This window comes from Ylistrum balloti, unplaced genomic scaffold, assembly GCF_031769215.1.
Source record: "Ylistrum balloti isolate Yb309-2 unplaced genomic scaffold, AGI_CSIRO_Ybal_v1 Utg371392, whole genome shotgun sequence".
Lineage (NCBI taxonomy): Eukaryota > Metazoa > Mollusca > Bivalvia > Pectinida > Pectinidae > Ylistrum > Ylistrum balloti.
Genome location: NW_026782733.1, coordinates 764,217 through 785,358, shown reverse-complemented (window position 1 = coordinate 785,358; position 21,142 = coordinate 764,217). Strand labels below are relative to the sequence as shown.

At 33.3% G+C, this 21,142-nt stretch overlaps 1 protein-coding gene and 1 long non-coding RNA gene across 2 annotated transcripts in view; both read left to right on the top strand.

Moving 5' to 3' along the window:
- Positions 1 to 21,142, top strand: part of LOC132562314 (uncharacterized) — a 491,282-nt gene that overhangs the window by 29,407 nt on the left and 440,733 nt on the right. The window lies entirely within an intron of this gene.
- LOC132562305 (U-scoloptoxin(05)-Sm1a-like) lies at positions 90 to 20,352 on the top strand. The gene is made up of 3 exons (XM_060227047.1): positions 90 to 171; positions 18,307 to 18,447; positions 20,147 to 20,352. Exons 1-3 carry the CDS (start codon positions 90 to 92, stop codon positions 20,350 to 20,352), a joined length of 429 nt encoding a protein of 142 aa, XP_060083030.1.

Genomic DNA, 21,142 nt, shown 5'->3' with positions numbered 1-21,142 from the left:
GCAGTTAGTGTATGATCATGTCACCAAAGCGACAGTGTCATTTGTGCTCGCTCTGCGTATGAGAGAGATGACTTGTGAACTAATTAAGAATGCCTCGGTGTTTAGGAGTAGATATCAGTGACATTTCCGTGATTTTAACTATTGTTGGATTGTATTTACAACTGTCCAAAGGTAAGACTTATCATTTTTTTGTAAATATGTTGAACATCCATAACGATACGATATATAAAACACATTCTTGTCGTAGTGTGATTCAAACCAGATGAAATGTCCAAACATTTGATACAGGTAGATAAGCTAATTTTAATACATGTAACACTGGTACGTTTTGTTATGAGACAAATTATCTTTGACAACTTGAACAACATTTCGTTTCGTAAATATTTTGAATTTTAATTTCCCAAATATTTTTAGAAGCGCTACTTTTTTTTTAAATTTTGTGTGTTATATACAGTGGCTATGAAACCCATCAGATTTTTATGAAAATGATGTCTATTATGGCATTTGTGGATCGGCAACAAAACCAAGTATTTGTCTTTGCAAATCTCTCTGAAATGGAAACTATCATTGATCATTCATAACTCATAACTCATATACTTTTCAAGTATTCAACATTCAATAAAATTTAATTTTGTTAGTCTGAAAGAACCGAAGTCTAAATTGTAAATATTCCAACTCTACAGCGCTTTTGCTGATCATGTCAAAATATATAACATCATGACATTATATTACGACAGAAACAATTGGGAACTTCAGTCAAACACAGCTCTATAATGTCATAAGACATGTATGTCATAACAATGGTGTACGCACTGATCATATGTGGTCTTCCCATCCCATAACAATTATATCTATATGTGTGTAATATTGTCGGATATTGAACAAGATATTGTTTAAACTAGAACAGGCACACGAAAATAAAACTTCCGTACTCTGAATACTGTGCAGTTCCTTATAATGGTTACATGTAAAGCACCTGAGGTATATTCACGGCTTTCTTGTCCATACAAAGTTAGGAGATCTAATTATCAAGGTACAAAAATACCTTATTTCTACTGATGTTCCATGCTATACGGAACGTAATATTCCAGATGAACTAGGAAACAGTTGGTATAGTTATGTCATCACTAAATGGTGGCTAGACAGTATAACTTGATTATTACAAAAGTAGCCGCAGACATTTACACTAACTACACAAGCATAGTAACAGCATTTGTTTGAATCAGTCTTGGTTGAACTAGAAAAATTATTTGATTACCTCTGATTGACGTGGTTCGTGATTCTGTATGACAATGGCCCAACGTATTGTCTGATAAAAGTGTAGTCTCTACTTACTCGTACAAGTTCCTCCCATTTTAATATCAACCTACTAACAAAACTCATCCCTAACCACCCGTAACAACTTTTAGTCCACAGACCATAAACAAAATAAAAATAATTTTCAAATGAGGTAAAAGTTGATGACGTGTTAGATGTAATTCATTCAGGAGTTTATCTGGTAACAATTAATTGTGTGTGAATCTCGTATGACGGTTTGTATATAATACCACAGATTCTCTGCTATAACGTTTAAACTTAGGAGATCGAGTTATTGCGCATAATGCGGGATAATGCTGCATCGAAATAATACGAAAAAAAATCTTAACCTCGTGATATCGATAAGAATGGAAAACAGATCTAAAGAGTAGAAAAGGCGCACGTTTTAGTAACACCCTTTTATACGAATTCATTAACATAAAGGTATGTCTTGAGATGAATAATTTGTCTATACCTTTCAGTGATGCTAGGGGTAAAAGATGCGGGAATCCACGAAATGAAACGACAATTTTAACTGATCAAAGAGAGAAAGGATATTATTCTTGGAACAAACTTTACAATACGTATTTCCAGAAACATGAACCAAATTGTACCGATGGCAGACTAAGTCAACATTTAAACATTTTCAGAACATGACTTCAAACTTTTACAAGTCGTCTCTTATATTTCAAGATCCAGAACTTTAGCATCACTTACGATTTCTAAAAATACAAAACAGCTGATTGATGCAGTTGTATTCATTCTTTGTCGTCACTTTATCTATTTCTAAATTTACATTATGTCTATTATATATATGTGCTTCGTTTGTTTGTCTTGTGAACAAGTATCATTTACATGTTGATATGTAAATGTACTAAAACGTAAGGTATATGGAGTTCTACTTTCCTCTACAACAAATCTCTCAACATTTCTAACTTAAAACTTAAATCATATACTTGAGAACAAAACCTGAATCTACAAGTCTTTTCTCTTGTCAACATATTGCTGTTGTATTGCACACATGATGAAGTATTAATCAGCTTGCACTGATTATGTAAATGTCGTCGTAATTAGCTTATAGTGATCTTCGGTAATGATAAAACGTTACAATTGATTAAAGCAAAATACCTGTTTTTCTGTGAAATATAGGGAGGTTCACGGTGACTGATACTCGCTTATTTTTGACCAATTAGATAATTGTATTTGCAGTATTTTCCTAAAGTGAATTGCAGAATCCAGGAACGACAACTCTGGTATTGATAGCAATAACAAGTGACGTGAAGCTCCCGATCTACTCATGTATGGATCTTGCTCAATCTGAATTAAAGGCAAAAAGGACTGCAATTTCCTTCTGTTCCAATACTTACTACTGCTCTCTCCCCGTTAGTTTAAGTGTTCTTTGGAGGGACGTAGGTACTAAAACGATTATAAGTTTCATACCGATATATCAATCCATGTTATGTTGCAAGTATGCTGCTTTCATCTGTTCCCAACCTGTATTGGGTTCTTTTATTTACGTTTCGTGAACGAAATGGCGTTGATGTAATAGCATTCATGTGGATGTTTGAATATTTTCTATCCAATCTGTTATCTTTGGTTGTGTGATCGAAATTTTTCAACACCACGTGACTTTTTATAATCATACATGTAACACATTGTTATAATGATATACATGTCGGCCGTATTTGACACAAGCAGGATAATCGCAAAAATATCGACATTAATACATTTCCCCACAAATTCGTCTGTATGGATATTTAACAAACAACCATTAGCATTTAGTAAGCCAAGTTAATTAGAATTTGTCGCTCTAGCGTCGGGGGAGGAAATACAAAGTGGACTCTGTCAACCAGTTAGATAAGATAAAACTATTGTTGCAATGAATGTATTCTAGACATGGAGAGTGGGGAAAACAAATGACCTCTTTGTCTTACACACTTGGCGTTCACTACAATACATTTGGGATTACTATTGTCTAGAAAGAAATTAGATTTCTGAAAGTGGACTTTGGTATAAATGAAAGCAGTCACAACTTCTGTAGTTTGGTACAAAAAAAAGTAAAAACGTTAGAGAAGAGAGAAAGAAATTATGCACAAAGAAACGTCTTAGGTTTATTACGTTGGATGGGATGTAATATCCCCACAATGTCAGATATTGATACGAAGACTGGTGCCTAGAACGCCCCTGTCAGAAGGGAAAACTAGACAGGAGAAAATATTGCCACTGAAATTGCTTTGAGATGGTATGTATACTTTGTGAAGAAGAATACCCATTAAAAGTCTTGAATATAAATATACAATAGAAGCGTGCAAGATCATATTGTGATTCGGTCTTAGTTTTATACCTACATTAATGTACATGTAATCCTCATGGCTAAACGAAACGAAAGATAAAGCCATGTCTATGAAATGAGATTTTACATCAGAGAGTTTAAGTGGAGCATTAAAGAAATATATATCCATTTTATTCATTTGAGTTGCTAGGTGATGAGAGTAAGAAAATATAAAGTAAACCATGCTATGCGTTTTGAGTTAAATGTCATCACAATAACCGGACCTTTGAAGACGATTGTTTAAGGAAGACACCATCAAAATATCTCCCGAATTACAACGGGAATAGGAATGCAATTTCTCTTAAATATGCCCCTAGCTGAATGTTTCAGATGATCGACAATACGCGACAAGTAAATGTCTGTTCTTGAAATGTCCCGAGAACAAAAGTAACGCAAACGTTCAATCAGGAAGAAGTCCAACATCAGTTGACTCTTACAATCATCCAGTGGATATTGATTCGGTCGCGTATATGGTCCTTTTTTTTTTTTACAAAAATGAACCTTACATTTCAGGAAAACTTCGTCTGGATGGTAAAAAATGCTTTGACAGCCAGACAAACTTGAAGAATCGTGTGTAACTTCAGCTTGCTTATATTCACAGACAACGCCGACCTAAATCATATTTATACGTGGCTGTAACATAAGCCTATGATTAAGCGCGGCCATACACAAGAGACGTGTCATTTAGAAAAACAGAAACTAAAATCCATGATACAGCTTTTAATTAACTGATCTCGTAAAACGCACGTTTCTGTCTCGATTATTTGTTGAACAAAATCATGAAGGTTCTCCAACATTATATCTGTATAGTTTCTACTTAGTTAGTACTTAATTTATCCGAAATAGCACAAATACATACCGATTTGTAGAATGGAAGATCTTACAATACAACCAGGCGTTTCGATGACTACTCGGTCACCTTCATCAGACAATGTCAGGCAAATTAATAGCAAAACTAGATCTCCTTACACATAGTAAAATAGAGAACTCCTCGAAATAGTGAACAATAGAACCACTCGAAAAAATCAAATCCCTCATGAAAAATATAACCTCACGTAAATAGTGAAAAATTAAACTTCTCGAAAATTGTGAAAAGTAGAACCCCTCATAAATAGCGAAATGTAGAATCACATAAACACAGCGAACAAAAAAATCTCTAAAATAACAAAAGGATCCATCACTAATGGCGAAGAAAAATAAAACCAATAGGGTTCCTGGACTGGGGATGTTATAAAGGATACGAAGGAAAAGTCGTTATAACGACCGTTTCCTATAGTTAAAATCATTCTGACAAAGTCTGGTAAACATCCGTCCATTGTTAAGCTGTTACTACAATACCAAACGGATGTATCTTTTCTCTTTTGTCACGTACAAGTATTGCCTCAACAACAAGTGTGTTTTCCAAACGTTGTCATTATACTAGACTTGTACAAAAGACATGTCTATAAATATCATCATTTACCACGAATTAAGCATTAGATACAGTTTATACAGTGCAAGGAAGTGGACTCAATGACACGTCTGTTTCTTTTTTTTAAAAGACAGGTTGATATTAGGTGCACAAAATGAACAAAAAAAAAAAAAAAAAAAATACAGAAAGAGAGCTAGGAAAATGCAAATCGGGCAAAACAAATATAAAAAATTAACTATGAAGGTGCAGTAGCCATGTCATTTCATTTGACCGGCAAACTTTGAATATTAAATCATTGTAAAATAACAAGTGCAGGTGTGTAGCAGGTATCATAAAACTGTTGATAATGTCATGTCTTTCGATATCTATAACATCATAACTAATTTTCGGATAAATTTGAATGACAGTTTCTTCAAGGCTTGGTTAGTTTGGTACAGACTATGATTACAAGAACACATACTATATTTAGAAAGTAATTTATTTTTATTACGATCTTCAGCCCCCAGGGAGTCCGTGTAATTAGTGACAGGGTTAATCCTCAATCTCTAAACATATATTTTATCTTAACTTAGGAGATAAACCTGGAGCAAGTCCTTCCGTTACACTTCCTTTATCAGTTTTTCAGGCTATGATGAGATGAATTTTATGATTTGAAATGAGACATAAACGTGTATATATCTTAAACATAAGATTATGTAACACCTTTTAAAGGATAAACTTCTATTTGATTACACTTTCTGTTTTGATATTTCTATTTAATTACACTATATGTTTTGATATTTCTATTTGATTACACTATATGTTTTGATATTTCTATTTGATTACACTATATGTTTTGATATTTCTATTTGATTACACTATATGTTTTGATATTTCTATTTGATTACACTGTTTTGATATTTCTATTTGATTACACTATATGTTTTGATATTTCTATTTGATTACACTATATGTTTTTATTTCTATTTGATTACACTATATGTTTTGATATTTCTATTTGATTACACTATATGTTTTAATATTTCTATTTGATTACACTGTATGTTTTGATATTTCTATTTGATTACACTATATGTTTTGATATTTCTATTTGATTGCACTATATGTTTTGATATTTCTATTTGATTACACTATATGTTTTGATATTTCTATTTGATTACACTATATGTTTTTATTTCTATTTGATTACACTATATGTTTTGATATTTCTATTTGATTACACTATATGTTTTAATATTTCTATTTGATTACACTATATGTTTTGATATTTCTATTTGATTACACTATATGTTTTGATATTTCTATTTGATTACACTGTATGTTTTGATATTTCTATTTGATTACACTATATGTTTTGATATTTCTATTTGATTACACTGTTTTGATATTTCTATTTGATTACACTATATGTTTTGATATTTCTATTTGATTACACTGTATGTTTTGATATTTCTATTTGATTACACTATATGATTTGATATTTCTATTTGATTACACTGTATGTTTAGATATCTAACATTTTGATTGATAATAAAGTGGAAGGATTTAGAAATAGTACTGACGATTTATAGACCGGGGTTCGATTCCCGGAACGGACATGAAAAGGTAAGGGGTCACCTACCCGACCACGTGAGTTTTCCCCGGGTACTCCGGTTTCCTCCCACAATAAGACCCCTCGCGCGCTTACATCTGGGTCAACAAGAGTGATTAGTATAAGTTGACATAACTTGTTTCGCAATTGTTGTAAAATAGATAAAGTTTATATCATTTTATTATATCATTTATAGATAAATGAGATAAGATAGCATGAGAATAGGTAGTTTATATTTAAAGCTGTTGTAGCGGTCTCACTTTAATATCACGAACAGACATGTAACACATTGGTATCAATGGTATACAATGTATACTTATTTAAGACCTTTGTGGGAGCCATTAGTCGTACAGAATTCCTTGGTAGACAGAAAATAAACATAAATATCACATTTCTAACTTTTTATGTTGGGAAGACCAATGCTCTGAATCCATCAGCCCTTATTCGTGTTCGTCTTAAAAGGCGTGTATATATCGGCTGGGCAGTTATATTGAGCAATTTAATGAAATTCTCTAGAGAGACTTCGGAGTAGTATTTAACACTCTAGGCAGCAGGCGTATCGTATGCTGCCTGATACATTAGTGCTGATGTAATCATGATCTTGTCAAAAAGTCTAAGTGAGAAATAAAAGAAACATATCCCACAATACCGAATAGTGTCGGTTGGCATGGAAAACGAACACTTTGTCACATAGCACTATACACGATAAATATGTTCATGACTGGCGCTTCAACATTAAATCGATAGATAACATCGTTGCTTGCTTTTATTTTGTTTTAAATCGAAATCATATATTGCATCCCTCCAATTATCTTCGCTTGAACACAGGATTACCTAAGGAGATGGATGAAAATTGCGTTACTGTATAAAAGTTAGATTTTTTTCTTCTATATAAATTTCCCAAACTGTTCTCATTATAAAACCGATATATTATAACTGTTTATGGATTCTGTTACTCCGTCATGGTGACATACGTTTGTAATGCCATAAATATAACAGCAATTCTTCAGTATTAAGACATAATGTTGATTCGAATGACAACATTATACACAACACAACATATACGTCTACCTGCTTCTCCATATCATTGGGATTAAATAAATGTGTTCATAGAGAGAATGAAGATTGATGCAGAACCGAACGGAAAACTTAGACATAACAAAATTACTTACCAATGTCCAATTAACTTTAAACTTAAGTTGGGATTATAAATCAGAAATCTGTGCTGGCGTGGTTATATACAAATATCAGTAAATTTTATGTTTCGTGATGATAGTTTATGTATTTAGAAAACAAATTAAGCTCCATGTTAACGCAAAACTTTGATAAGGCACAATTAATGAACAAAGTCCACTGAATTGTCAACAAACGTTACAAGCGCGGCAATGATGCAGGCGTTTGATCGAAAATGGATATTGTAATGTTGGCCACTTATTGGAAAGATCCGTAAGCGAGTCATCGGGGCAAACGTCTTTAATTGGCAAAATTTTGCAAATCGAAGTAGTTGGCATGAATTTACTTTAAGTGATTAGTCAAGATTTGGTGGGAAACGACATCATGAATTATTTTAGATCAATCTAGTTGGACAGCTTGCATGAGCTGCCAGAGGATGAAAAATCCTTGTAGTTCTTGATGGAAAACTCGTGTACATATCCGGTTACAGGTAATTTACGATTGTCGTCTTTGTTGCGATGCCTGTTTGTGTTTGTGAAATCCTTCGTTAAGTCATTATTCTCTGAGGATGCAGTTGTGTGAAATCAACTAGAACATTAAACATCAAACTATTACTGTCTAAATGATTTTGTAATGAAAAATCAAGCCCACCTGATCGGAAATACAGTTCACAAATCAAAGGTCAAGGTCACAATTCAGTTTTTATAGCGCAAAATTTGATCTAGATTTAAAAATGTAATGCCAACAAATGCAAAAATGAAATCGACTTATATGTCAAAAATTGGAATTTTGTTTCATTCAATGACCAAAAAATGTAATAAAAGTCGATTCCCTCTGATAACTTACACCGTAGTCGAAGAACCTGTTGTACGAAACTACATAAATTGATTGGTGGAATTATCGTCTGTTTTAATGTCAGTATTTCGTTTTGGTCCTTCACGATACTGTTTTCACCAGGTTTTTTTATTTTCAAGGATCAGACAATTACAACTCTTCTTTACCAGTTTAAGAAGATCATTCTATCAATCAGTATATGTAAATAATGTAACTCCTGATTTACAGTTGCTTCGCCTTACATTTTGATGTAGCTATCGTATTTATACGAAAGCAGATGACAGTGACGAGTATAACGATAAGGATGATTACCATGAATCTGGGTGCTGGCCTAGTGAAATCACATCATTGGCTCTACCACTGACCTTGAACAATCGAGATGTGCTATACAGATTATAATTAAAGTTGTATAATATAATGAATATAATGTATAGACACTGACTTGGATCATTATAATCTTTTATTACACATTGAATCACTGAGAAATACACAATCGTTCGATCTATAAAGGTGCTATCCTCCGAAGTGATTGATGTTGACCAATGACCTAATCATATTCTACTCAGCAGAAACGACGATAACGACTCTCCTTTGATATTGTATATTATTGGTTCTATGCCAAGTCCAGTCTGCGTGCGGGAAATTGAGTGACTAGGCTAGGAAAATACTTAATTTCTGTTTTTGACTATCAATAAAGAACAAACATGAGATCAATATACACAGTAACACGTACCTTTCTACAAGTGTCGCGTTCCCCGACTTCTTGACATTCTCAATATTGACCCTTCTTCTTCATGATTGGGTGTTCATTCATTCCTTTCGAGATTATTAATAGCTTTCATTGGAGTGCTTGAAAGCCTATGGATTGTGGTGCTTCTGAGGACACAAAAAAGTGAACCTGAAGAAGAGTGCTTTGTATCGTGTTCCATATAGATACAGATGTCAATATATTTCAAGTCAACTACTAATCAGTCAATGATCAACCATTCAGTGCAGTCAAGACATGACATCATTTTACAAGGATAAGTTATAACACAAATTGTAATATTTTCGTTGTTTTTTTTTTTTTTTTTTTTTTTTTTGGGGGGGGGGGGGGGTATTTATTTTTCTTAAAATCAGTTATATGTTTTGAATTAATCCGGAAGAATATAAGAAGTACTAACACAAGGTTTACTATCAGTCAATGTACAATTCAAGCTGAACTAATTTATATTCGTCATCGTGCCTTGAATTACAAGTAAGGAAGTTCTTACGAAATAGCATAGTGATATTAATCCATATTGATGGTTGTTAACGTATATATGTTCCAATTAAATTATTGTGTCATGACGCTTTCTCCTGCGTTTTTTTTTTTTTTTTTTGGCCTGTTGTCGATGTAGATCTAAATTTGAATGACCTGAATACAATTATATGGAATACAATGGGCTGCTATCCACATACGTAAATGGAAATGCGACTCCTATTGATTTTGTACTCACGCTATGAATAAAATTAAGGGACCCTCCTTGGCGTAGAAACCTGCTTCCGATGTCACTGGACACTACTCCTCCAAATCTAAATATTTGCCTTACAGAGGATATCTGTTTTTCGATATTATAGACTGAAGCTCGGAATCATCCGCTCTAGTAGTAAATGAAGTTAATGAATTTGCGATGCGCGGGATAAGTTTTGCTGCTATAGACTCGCGTCGGATTAGCATCTGCTGATTTCTCAATACTTTTGGTATTAAAAAGCTGAATTCACTAATTAACTGTAAGATTTATGTCGGTCGCACTTGAACCTCTGTATACATACATGTAGGTTACGGAATCATAAACATTATCACGTGGCTCATAAAGTTCACAATACAGCGTTGACCTGCTCAACCTTAGCTGAAAATTCGGATGTTTCCTACAAATGATGGTTTGTATTTCTCATGAATCTTAAAAACAACCGATCTGACCTTGCCACATCCTTTTGTACATTCTTTTGAACAATCTTTTCTTTTTCACTCTCACTCTCTCTATACATACAATATAATTATAAAATGAAGTAAAGAGTATGTAATCCGCTTTTAATTCATCACTTTAAAGCAGATTATTGTAATAAAAAGATAATAGAACTATAAGATGTTTAGAATTCCCCGTCAAAAAAATTGATAAAAACGCATCTGAACAAAAACTCACAGATATAAAATTCAACTTCATCAAAACAAAAAAGTTGAAATTCAAACAAAAATATTTGCAATTTTAATATCTACAAATCTTTCTTAATCGATATAAATATTTGACACGTTATGAAACTTCAGATACAGATCTTCATTCTCAACCACTAACCTTATTAGTTGAGAAGATGTTTGATGGACTGACGAAAAGAATAAATTATAGATCAAACAATGCCGGAGACATGAGAAAGTCAATATTTTCTATGCTTTCCTTTGGTTTTGCTCTTAATAATCTGATATTTGAAAAATCCTCCTGAAGAACTACTAATCAAAGTTCATTTTTTCCCCTGATCAGTCATGCAAAACCGAGGATCAAAAGAAATCTGAGAAAGATCCATCCGAAGACATAATAAGAAACTTTCTAATTTTGATCTGTCCTAAAACCGAAAGCGTCAAACTATGGGCATGGGGTCCCTACATATAAAAGTTGAATAAGATTCACTAGGTGCTTTTCAAGAAATAGCGATAACAATACTCCATGCCTATCGGCCATATCTCTTTTTCGAGTCAGATCCTATGGTTCATTAAGTACCTCTCTATAAACAATGATAGAAAAAAATTCATTTTGTTTTTTCTGACAGTCCAAAACTCCAAATATCCATATGAAGATCTATCCAGTACTACTCAAGAATAATGATAACAATCACTGTTTACGAAAGGACCACAAACGAAAGGCGATTTGATCTGATCTTAGACTAAATACCCTGCACGTTATAACTTAAAAAGGTTGCATGGAATTATTTAGCATGTCCAATCATTTATTTAAGTTTTAAGACAAAAGTATAAGGATGATTGATAGAGTAAGTAGCACTTGGTGAAGAAATATTTGATGTATTATTATGGTATAGTGTGCCAATTCTGTCACAGAGCTTTCCAATCAATCATAATTATTTTCTCGTTATTCGCCTAAATTAAAACCTCATTACAGCCGTCTTACTACAGTAGTTTGCTATTGTAGTTTGGTGGACTTAAACTAGTCAGCAATTGTCTTCCAGAACGCTTCAGAACAAGATAGTCATTGCTGCTTTCATCGATTTATTTTTAATTGTTAAAATAACGTACCTAAATATCGGGACTACCTAAAACATCAAACAACCTGAAACACATTAGCTTTAATAATGATAACAATAAAAATAGTAAAACATACCAAATTGGAAATAGTTTCTGTATTTTATTCTATCTAAAAAAATATTGAATTCATTCAGAATATTCCATCGAAAGAATATTAAAATTTTAAAAACAAAAATTAGGTGTTTCTTTTATAACAAATAAGAACACCATTGCTTGGTTGTGCCTGTATTTCCTTTCATTTATTGCCGTATGACACATATCACAATAAAATACCGGCGTTCCCAAAGGTACAGATGATAAACACTAATCAAGTAGATAACTCTATTTATTTGTAATTACGGTTTCTGGTCTGTACTGATGAAACAAATTTTTACTTCCTTCATTTTAATTCAAAATAAATTAATTATCTAACTTAGCATTAAGACAAAGATCGTGTAAAGACACAAAAGCGAATAGCACCTAAAATACAAAAGGTTAGCTACAAAAAAGAAGTAAAAAATTCTTAAACTACATCATACAGCCTTTTTTCCTTCTAGAACTCGTCAGTCATGCCAAGGGCCTAAAGACTGAAACGTAGGAGGCGACAAAAGAAAATCAAAGTTAATCGAATCAAATACCAAAATTCAGATTGGGAGGTGCACAAGGCCCGTAATTAAGTTATTTTTCATATCTTTGTATCTGATAATAGCAGAAGAACGTCAGGTACATGTGTATATCGTGTCACTATTAATGAATTTAAACAATAACACCTTTCAATACAACACACATGTGAATTGCACTTCATTAGAGACAAATAATGAATTCAGTTGTTTCATTCAGCTGTTTCGTCCTTCAAGGATCCGTCAGTGATGCTATGGCCTTACAGTGTGAAACCAAGGAGGCATTTGAGGACTGAAGAACACTAAGTACACGACACATTCTTTACCGTCCCACTAATCCAACCAATTAAAACATGACATTCAAGTTACGGCAAGTCAGTGTTTACCACCTGCAACATCGGACACATGTAGTAGATGATCAAATGTAAACATTTGAAAGGGGAGCAAACTTTCCATACTAGGTATCAATATTAACTCCTTATGAAAAGTAATAGGTGCATTTTTAAGCCATGTATATTTTTTATACTTGAATCACGGACCGCCTGCCTCCTCACGTCAGAGCACATCAAACTTTCCGTCCAGAAAATTATACTAATCTCTATATTGCATATGCTCTACTTTAAAAACAAAACTCAAAATGAATCTGTTGCCATGACAACTGATGATCAAACTGTCCCCAACATACGACGTGGTGCAATTGTTTTGAACCGAATATGTCCGTAAGCCACTGCACTATCATTGAAGTCATGTACTTTTCTATATATATTCTAGACGAAGCCAAGTCGTTAGGTAACCATAGGGCTTGAAAATTATAGTGTAGTGACACATTAGATGGACATTTCTTCTTTCAGTGTCAGAAATATGCTCTGCAATTCCTTTTTTTCAAATTATATGTCTAAATGAGGATAATTCTAATACATATGCCTGATAGTGATGAAATGAGCATGGAACTGAACAGGAAATACGCGTATTATGTCTAAACACCATCCATTCCTATGTACTTAAATATTCCGTCATTATTTAGATATCAGGTGACATTACAGACAGTCTATCACAGCATGGGAATTCCCATACGACGACCACAGGTGTCACATAAACAAGTTGAAAAAATGGACACAAATTTAGTATACCTGACATGCATGATATCATTATATAAAGTTGTTAAATGATTAGAATGAAATATTGATGTTTGAATGGTAGAGAGTGTAACTTTGAGCATAACGTCTTTGCGAACCATTGTCCACGTGGAGCAGTGCAATTTTTTGTCGTTCTTCTGAATAAGACGGTTCTGTTAAACGTAATCTACTTTCCGACGACTTTGCTACTGTTGAATCAACTTTTCAATTACCTGTTCATCTTGTTCTTTGTTTCTGAAGTGAATATTATTTGCTTTTTTTCGTTAACTACAACAACTGTGCTAGCTCGTACTTCACATTTTTGTAATTTAGGTTACATTTGAACTTTTACTGACATATTATCATAAAATTAGTAACGTTCTATAATTATGTTAAGGTACAATTAAAAATTCAGTTTTATCCTTATCAAACATATATCACCTTTAAGAATATGTTTTAACTTTCCAATGAGTGTTTCATGAGAGGGAATGGCCATAACCTCGTCCTTACAGAATGTCCTTTGATACTGTTATAATAAATCCTTATTTCAGCATTTACACAATCTGACGCTTTGTGTGAATCCATTACCATCTCATGTTAAATTGTAATCAATTCATTCAAAGTATAAGATTTCGAAAATATATTCATAATTTTTTATGTAAATTAAAAAAATTAATTAATTTTTCGTTCTTATAAATTGTTTATCATAATCTGGAACTGGGCTAAGTCCGGGTAACGATCATCAGCGACATAAAAGATGTCGGTTGTTGTTGAAAAAATGAGCACCTTGATGTTTTGTTTTTGTTTTATTTTATTCAACGTACGCGACATAATACTAACAAAGGACATTCGTGTGGACAGAGTTATGGGTGGTCTGTACACAAGCGTAGACGTCGGCAGTGAGTAAGGTTACGATTAGAATCGAGAGGACATTTCAACAGCACAGGGAAAATCTACTTAGCAATCTCTACGTAATATCTGGGATTCGTAAGCTCATAACTTCATACATCTAGTTAATCAAACACTAATCGGATAAAACTTGTATTTTAAATGTGATGTATATGTTACATCTAAGATCCCTAGAATATCAACATAACTTTTAAAATATATTCAATTTCCCCTTCTCAAGAGTGATCACGCTCGTCAATATGATACACACATATATATGGACCATGGGCTGGGAATACGTGCCGAACCCCTGTGATCCTTATAACTCAAAATAGTTTCTACTACGAATGCTCCTTTAACAGAACCAAATAATTTCTAATTCCAGCCATGGCGAAAAACAATATCTCTACAATACCTTTGTCAGCATGACATGCTGAAAACTGGAGTACACGTCATAATATGTTATTAATGCCAACTATCAAGACTGTGTTATATCGATACACGTGTGTAATGCGCCAATCAGCTTATTAAATTATTTTGAATTCGTTAAGAAAACTAACTTTGTATTACATGTGTTTTTGTGCCCATAGTTACAAGTATAATTCTTTGTTGGTTCGACTCTACGATGTTAGGTCATTGATACATTACAAGTAATCACGTGACACTTGGCAGCATCTGGCTCGTGTAACGGGGACCCTTGTCACCGGTGACAATAATTTGCTTCATTTCTAAGACACGTAAAATGTACGATTTATAAAGGGTTAGAGGTAGACGGATTAAGGTCGGTTCGCAGTGGTGATGAAACTGTGTTAGAAAGACATTCCAAACACCGGTTGATGTGTTCTAAGAATACTAATCAGAACGAAGCAGCTAATTTGGAGCGAAATGGGTTGTATTGATGACTATTGTGCTTAAAGTGGGAGATAACGTACCGAGATACGACAAGGCGTTGATAGTTTAGGCTGAATTACTACACTTTTTGTGTTGTTGTGTGCAATGGAAACGTACAACTACACCTTATAATGCTAACATGGTGTTTATTATCCATATATCACACCACTATATCGCCTATACATAACCATACCGTGAACATGTTACGACAATTCATTCTACATTTCAATGATTACAAGAATTGATTACTCCATATCTCTCTCCGAATTTGATGTCATTGTTCTAGATTTTTATGTAATTGTTTCAATTATGGTACAAATAAAACTAGAATTAATTAAATATATTACAGATTGGTTTACGTATATCCTACAGTTTATTTTGCTCTTGGTGTACATTTGTACAGGATGTATGTATTTTATACGAAATTATGCCCTATAGTATAGCAGTGTTAGTTTGGTGTTTATAATGAATGTGGTGTTGGTAGCTGTTTACTTCAATCATAAAATCCTCAAACGTTCCTATGTAGCTTGGCTTCGTTATCGCTATATAACTAGATTATGGTACTTTTCGTAATTAAAATTCCTTCGTCAATTTACTGTAGGATTCATTGCTCAAGTGAAAAATATTTTGTCAATCAACACTAGAATTTGAACGTGTGTCTGTCGGTGTCCCTACGTCTCCATGGCTTGTCATTTGTCTTTATAAGCCATGCAAAGACACGTAATTGTCTTTGTTTAAATAACGAACAACTATCTGTCACTGATATCAACAGTAGGTAATCTGTGAAACCGACTGGTGTAAGAATGTTTCCGTTAAAGACTACGGTCCATATTTCGTTTTTAAGTTATCTTGCTACTATTAAACCACGAACGTATGTATTAACTTCAACGAAAACAATTCACACCATCAATTTATGAACACAAGAAATGTATAAGTCTTTAGGTGTACTCTTAGTCTAGTTTTTAATGACGAAAAATTTGTAAAGAGTTTCATAAAATTTCCTGATGAAATGAAAGCTGATATCAAATTCATTTTACACTATATCAATATTTTTTCAAAGATATTACGAAAAGGGACTTTTCAATAAGTCACGCCAAGTTGCCTCCTTTTGTGTCTCATTATATAATTTACAAGCGTATGACATCATTGTATTACCATTTTTTTTAGGTCACGAAAGGTGATATTATCTAAAATTGCACAAAGGACACATTAATGTCCAAAGTGTCTTTACAAATTAGAATTAGATATGGTAGAGCCAAATAATCAATTAAACTGCATCATACAGCTGTTTTGTCCTTCTATGTCTCGCCAGTGATACTAGAGTCTAAATTTTAAAAGCTATTAGGGAATATCCAAAGCGCACTTGCTTCATATTTCAAGTTTCATGTGTCTGATAATTTCAAAAGAGCGTCAAGTATTCTGACCGTGCCACTTTTCAAATGAATTAAATAGAGGCATGTGGTTACACAAACCTCGGGGACTACAAAATCCACCATTAGTGTCTACCACAAGCTATCTCTAAGATTGTACAAAAAGGCACACAAGTGAATAGCGCCTTTCAATACAAATTTAGAATTAGATCAAGTGGAGCCAAATAACCAATTAAACTGTATCCTACAGCTGTTTATTCCGTCTAGGACTTACGTCAGTGATGCTAAAGACCTAAGGAATATAGTGTATTCAATGACAATCGAGAGAAAAGAAGACATAAAACTCATTCTCCCTTTTTCATGCATGACACCAATCCTAGTCTTTAATCTTCAGTATCTGCTCTTAAATTTGTACCAAAAGGTGCTATTAACATATGTGTCTTTTCTGCAATCTGCTTCCTCTTCACTGATGCTTTATTTTCAATCTTTACAGCTATTTGGTGATAAGATTTTCGTGAATCTTGTGCTGTATCTGTATAAAGAAAACAATAAGGAGAAAAATATCAACATGTTGTTGTAGCAGCAGCAAAGTTTTAAATTAAGATTTTCCCAGTGATATCATTTAATGAGTACAGGCAATCGCGCCTAGCTTTTCCGAATGCAAGGAATAAATATGAAACTAATTTCCTCATAAACAAAGTTATGTAACACGTGGATGCGTGATATTGTAATAAAACCGAAAGAAATTGGGTTACGGATATAGCCTGATAATTAAATAATTATTATGATGCGACTTCTTAATTAATCTAGGGCGATGTATCATTGCAACTTGAAACTAACCAACTCACATGTTAATCAAATTGAAATTAAAACTTTTTTTGTAAAAAAATTCTATAGAGAATTTGAACCTGTATTTGTCTGCAAGGTCACAAACAGATACCTGCAGCTTCCATCTTCTGCTTTGGTTACATTTCAGCAGCTCGCGGGTTTATAAATAAATGGCAACAAGGCATATCAGGTTCTGCAATATATTTGAATAGGAAAGAATGCCCAAAAGGAACAGCTCGTACTGTAATATGAGATATTTTATTCATTTTAACAGTTCATTTACTTTTCCATTAATCTGAACCACTTTTCTACTCATTGAAACAATACCTTTCTTTGTCTAAAATTATGGTGAAATATTTAATATCAACTTTATTTCATTCATAAGCATATTTCAAGAAATCGATCTGGATTCGGATAAAGTATTCCACACTTATGTAAAATCCGTCTAAAGCAAGAAACACATTCATTTGTATGGGGGATGGTGATGTTGTATGCATATAAAACAATATTAATAGAAAATTGGAAAGTAAGGTATGGAGGAGTGGGAAGGGACAGTTGCCAAGCATGCCACTGCAATGCTTCACTTAAATAGTTATCTTTGTTTCAACAAAGGAGCCAAAATCTCGGACGCTCCTCTAGTAACAGACATTGTTTTTCACATTACATTATCACAACAATATTATGACTTTCTTTTTTTTTCACAGTTGATGCTCTTATGTGTGTCCAGTGTAGCACCATGGTTCAGAAAGGGAGACAAGCCTGTCTTACCGGAAATGTAATTCCAACCAATTGCACAAACGTAAACCAAACTTCCTGTATTAAATACGAGGGTGTTCTCAATGGAAGTAAGTGTTTGGAGGTGGTCACAACATTAAATAGCCTATGTAACTTTAAATGAAACAGACAATGCCTACAAGACGCATTATTCGTGTTCTCTACCACTGATAAAAAGATGTGTAAAACCTCTTCTCAATTGGAACATTTTTTTGGGGGAGGAGGGGTGTGTGTGTGTGGGGGGGGGGAGAGATCTATTGGTATATTTAATATACTGTTGGGTGGTTTGGCAAATAATTTCATTTTCTTGTTTAGACAACTCTCATGATTTCCAAATAGTAGAAGATGCATGTCCTGATGGATGATATAATTAAGATCGCGATACAATTGATCATTTATTTAATAAAAAAATATGTATAGCATTTTCAACAGGATATCTACACTAACTTTTTCTATAATTTATCAATTTGCATGAAATAAACCTTGATTAAGAGTACTAGACCTGTCTCTTAATCTAGCGTGCTAGATGTCATATTTCTGTCCCCAATTAGATAGTAGAGAGGAATTTCTATATCTCTAAAGTTACGAAGGGAGTTTTGAAAGGTTGAATATAATACACCTTGTCTGATTTCATTGCCTAACTGGTTCCTCGGTCGGATTGTACAGTGAAAGGAGGACTAACTTGTGAGTCGCACACGGACACAGAATAATCGTAGTCATTTTGAAGGTTATAGTGTGAATTTTCTTAGACTTAAGGTACAATAAGAACTGTTAGGAAAGCAGGTGTTCGATTTTTTTGTAGTTTTGTACAAAAGCAGTAATTTTCTTCTTGTCACGTGTCGTCTATGTAAACATGCTTCTAATCTCGGTTGTCCCGTAATCCGCGAGCAGTCTCTAGCTAAAATTTCTTTAGTTTGTCTGCAGTAGGCTGAATAGCAATATATTTTGTATATAGTGTCTATTTTCTCAGTACTTTCTTGATCTATATATGTTTGTAATCTTCATATATATGGAGGAAATAAAGATATCTATCTATGTATCTGCAGTAGGCACGCCATCCTATACCTCGCAATAATATTCTAGCAATAGAACAGTATATTTTTATATTCTATATAATGTTTGTCGATTTATCATGTATTTCAACTTGGGCATAACACAAATCTGCTTTAACATTTTTTTTTCTTTCCTTTTTTTTTTTTTACAAAAAAACGTCAGTAGGATATGCTCATTTACAATTTTCGTCTAATGAAACTCACGGGTGTCTATTATAATTTACAAACTATACGCTTCCAATATTGAATTTAATATCTACCATCAAGTCTAATTAAGGGTTATGAATAATTAGTGACCCTGTTTCTGTAGGATTGTTTTTTACTAACCATTTTCCCGCCTAATTTTGAATCTTTTCTAAATCACCATTAATAATAATAGAGACGTGGTCTAGAAGACGTGATAATGTTAATTTTCCAATTCCCCTATTACAAAAACATTTTACAATTCATAGTATAATGCCTTGATATCAATGTACATTTGTGGTGTACACTGCGGTCAATGCAGTAGAGCATGGACAACAAATTACATAAATACTACTCGGTAAAAGCTCTGATATTTGTAGTGTTTTCCAAAGCTGAACTAGCTTAAATACAGATTCCCCATCAACCTTTCCAGTTATCATGTTAGGTGTTAGATTGATGGTGATTGGGTCCAATGAAACACCACCACAGAAAATGCTCAGTAATTCTTTTCTTTTTTGTTCAATATATTTTTTAGTGAAGTTCGTGTTCCGAGATTGTGACCATGGTGACTCCGCGGATCAGTGCGACGAGCGGGAAATAGCAGACGAGAAAGTGAGCACATGCACGTACAGATGTTTCCGAGACGGCTGTAATGTCGCCACAATTTCCATAAACGATCCATTCGTCAGCGTGGTGTCCATTACTAGCTCATTGCTGTGGACGTTAATGTATCTGAACTGAACGAAAATCGGTCTTAATCTCGCTCAGGGACGCTATAGATGATTGATGAGGGAGATTTCGATAAAATCCATTCCAACAGACAGCCTTTGGATTATAATCAAGTTTATGTCTCAAAAGTTTGAGAAAAAATTGGGTTAAAATTTCAAGTGCAATTCATGACACGGATTGAAAATATCCCTAAGGACACACCTACCAGTTTACATAATGTGTGGTTTCAGTTTTTTTATGTCCTATAAATGAAGTTGTTTTGATAATTAGTATATTTGAATGTGAATGTAGGGCACCAGTTATACGTAAACGTACGAAATAGATTGATGTTCTGTGTTACAGTAACTGCACTTTTCTATCGGAATTTTCATTTTAAAATATATCATGATTTTTCTCCAATAGACCTTTAATATCTAAGTGATTTTAGTAACGTTTACTTATGGTACATACTGACCTATGGCATTGTGATTTCATATAGAGGACTTTTAATAAGTTTTCATTTCACAATTTGTCTTTATGCCGTTTTAAATAGCGAGTCCCTGGCAACTTATAATACATCTATCACGTGACAAAAGTTTATATGTTAAACATTTACGACATTGCTTATTAGTGTATTATTGAACTTAACAGATGCGCAGAATAATAAATTAGTGCAACCAAATTCAATATTTCCAACTGAACAGAATAAATAATTGAAATTTTGTTTATAACAATGGTTTCAACATGAAAGGAGCTTAAAAACACCGCTAAGGTTTTGTAGGCAAACTTATCTAAATTCAATTATTCTGATTTAAAATTTTTA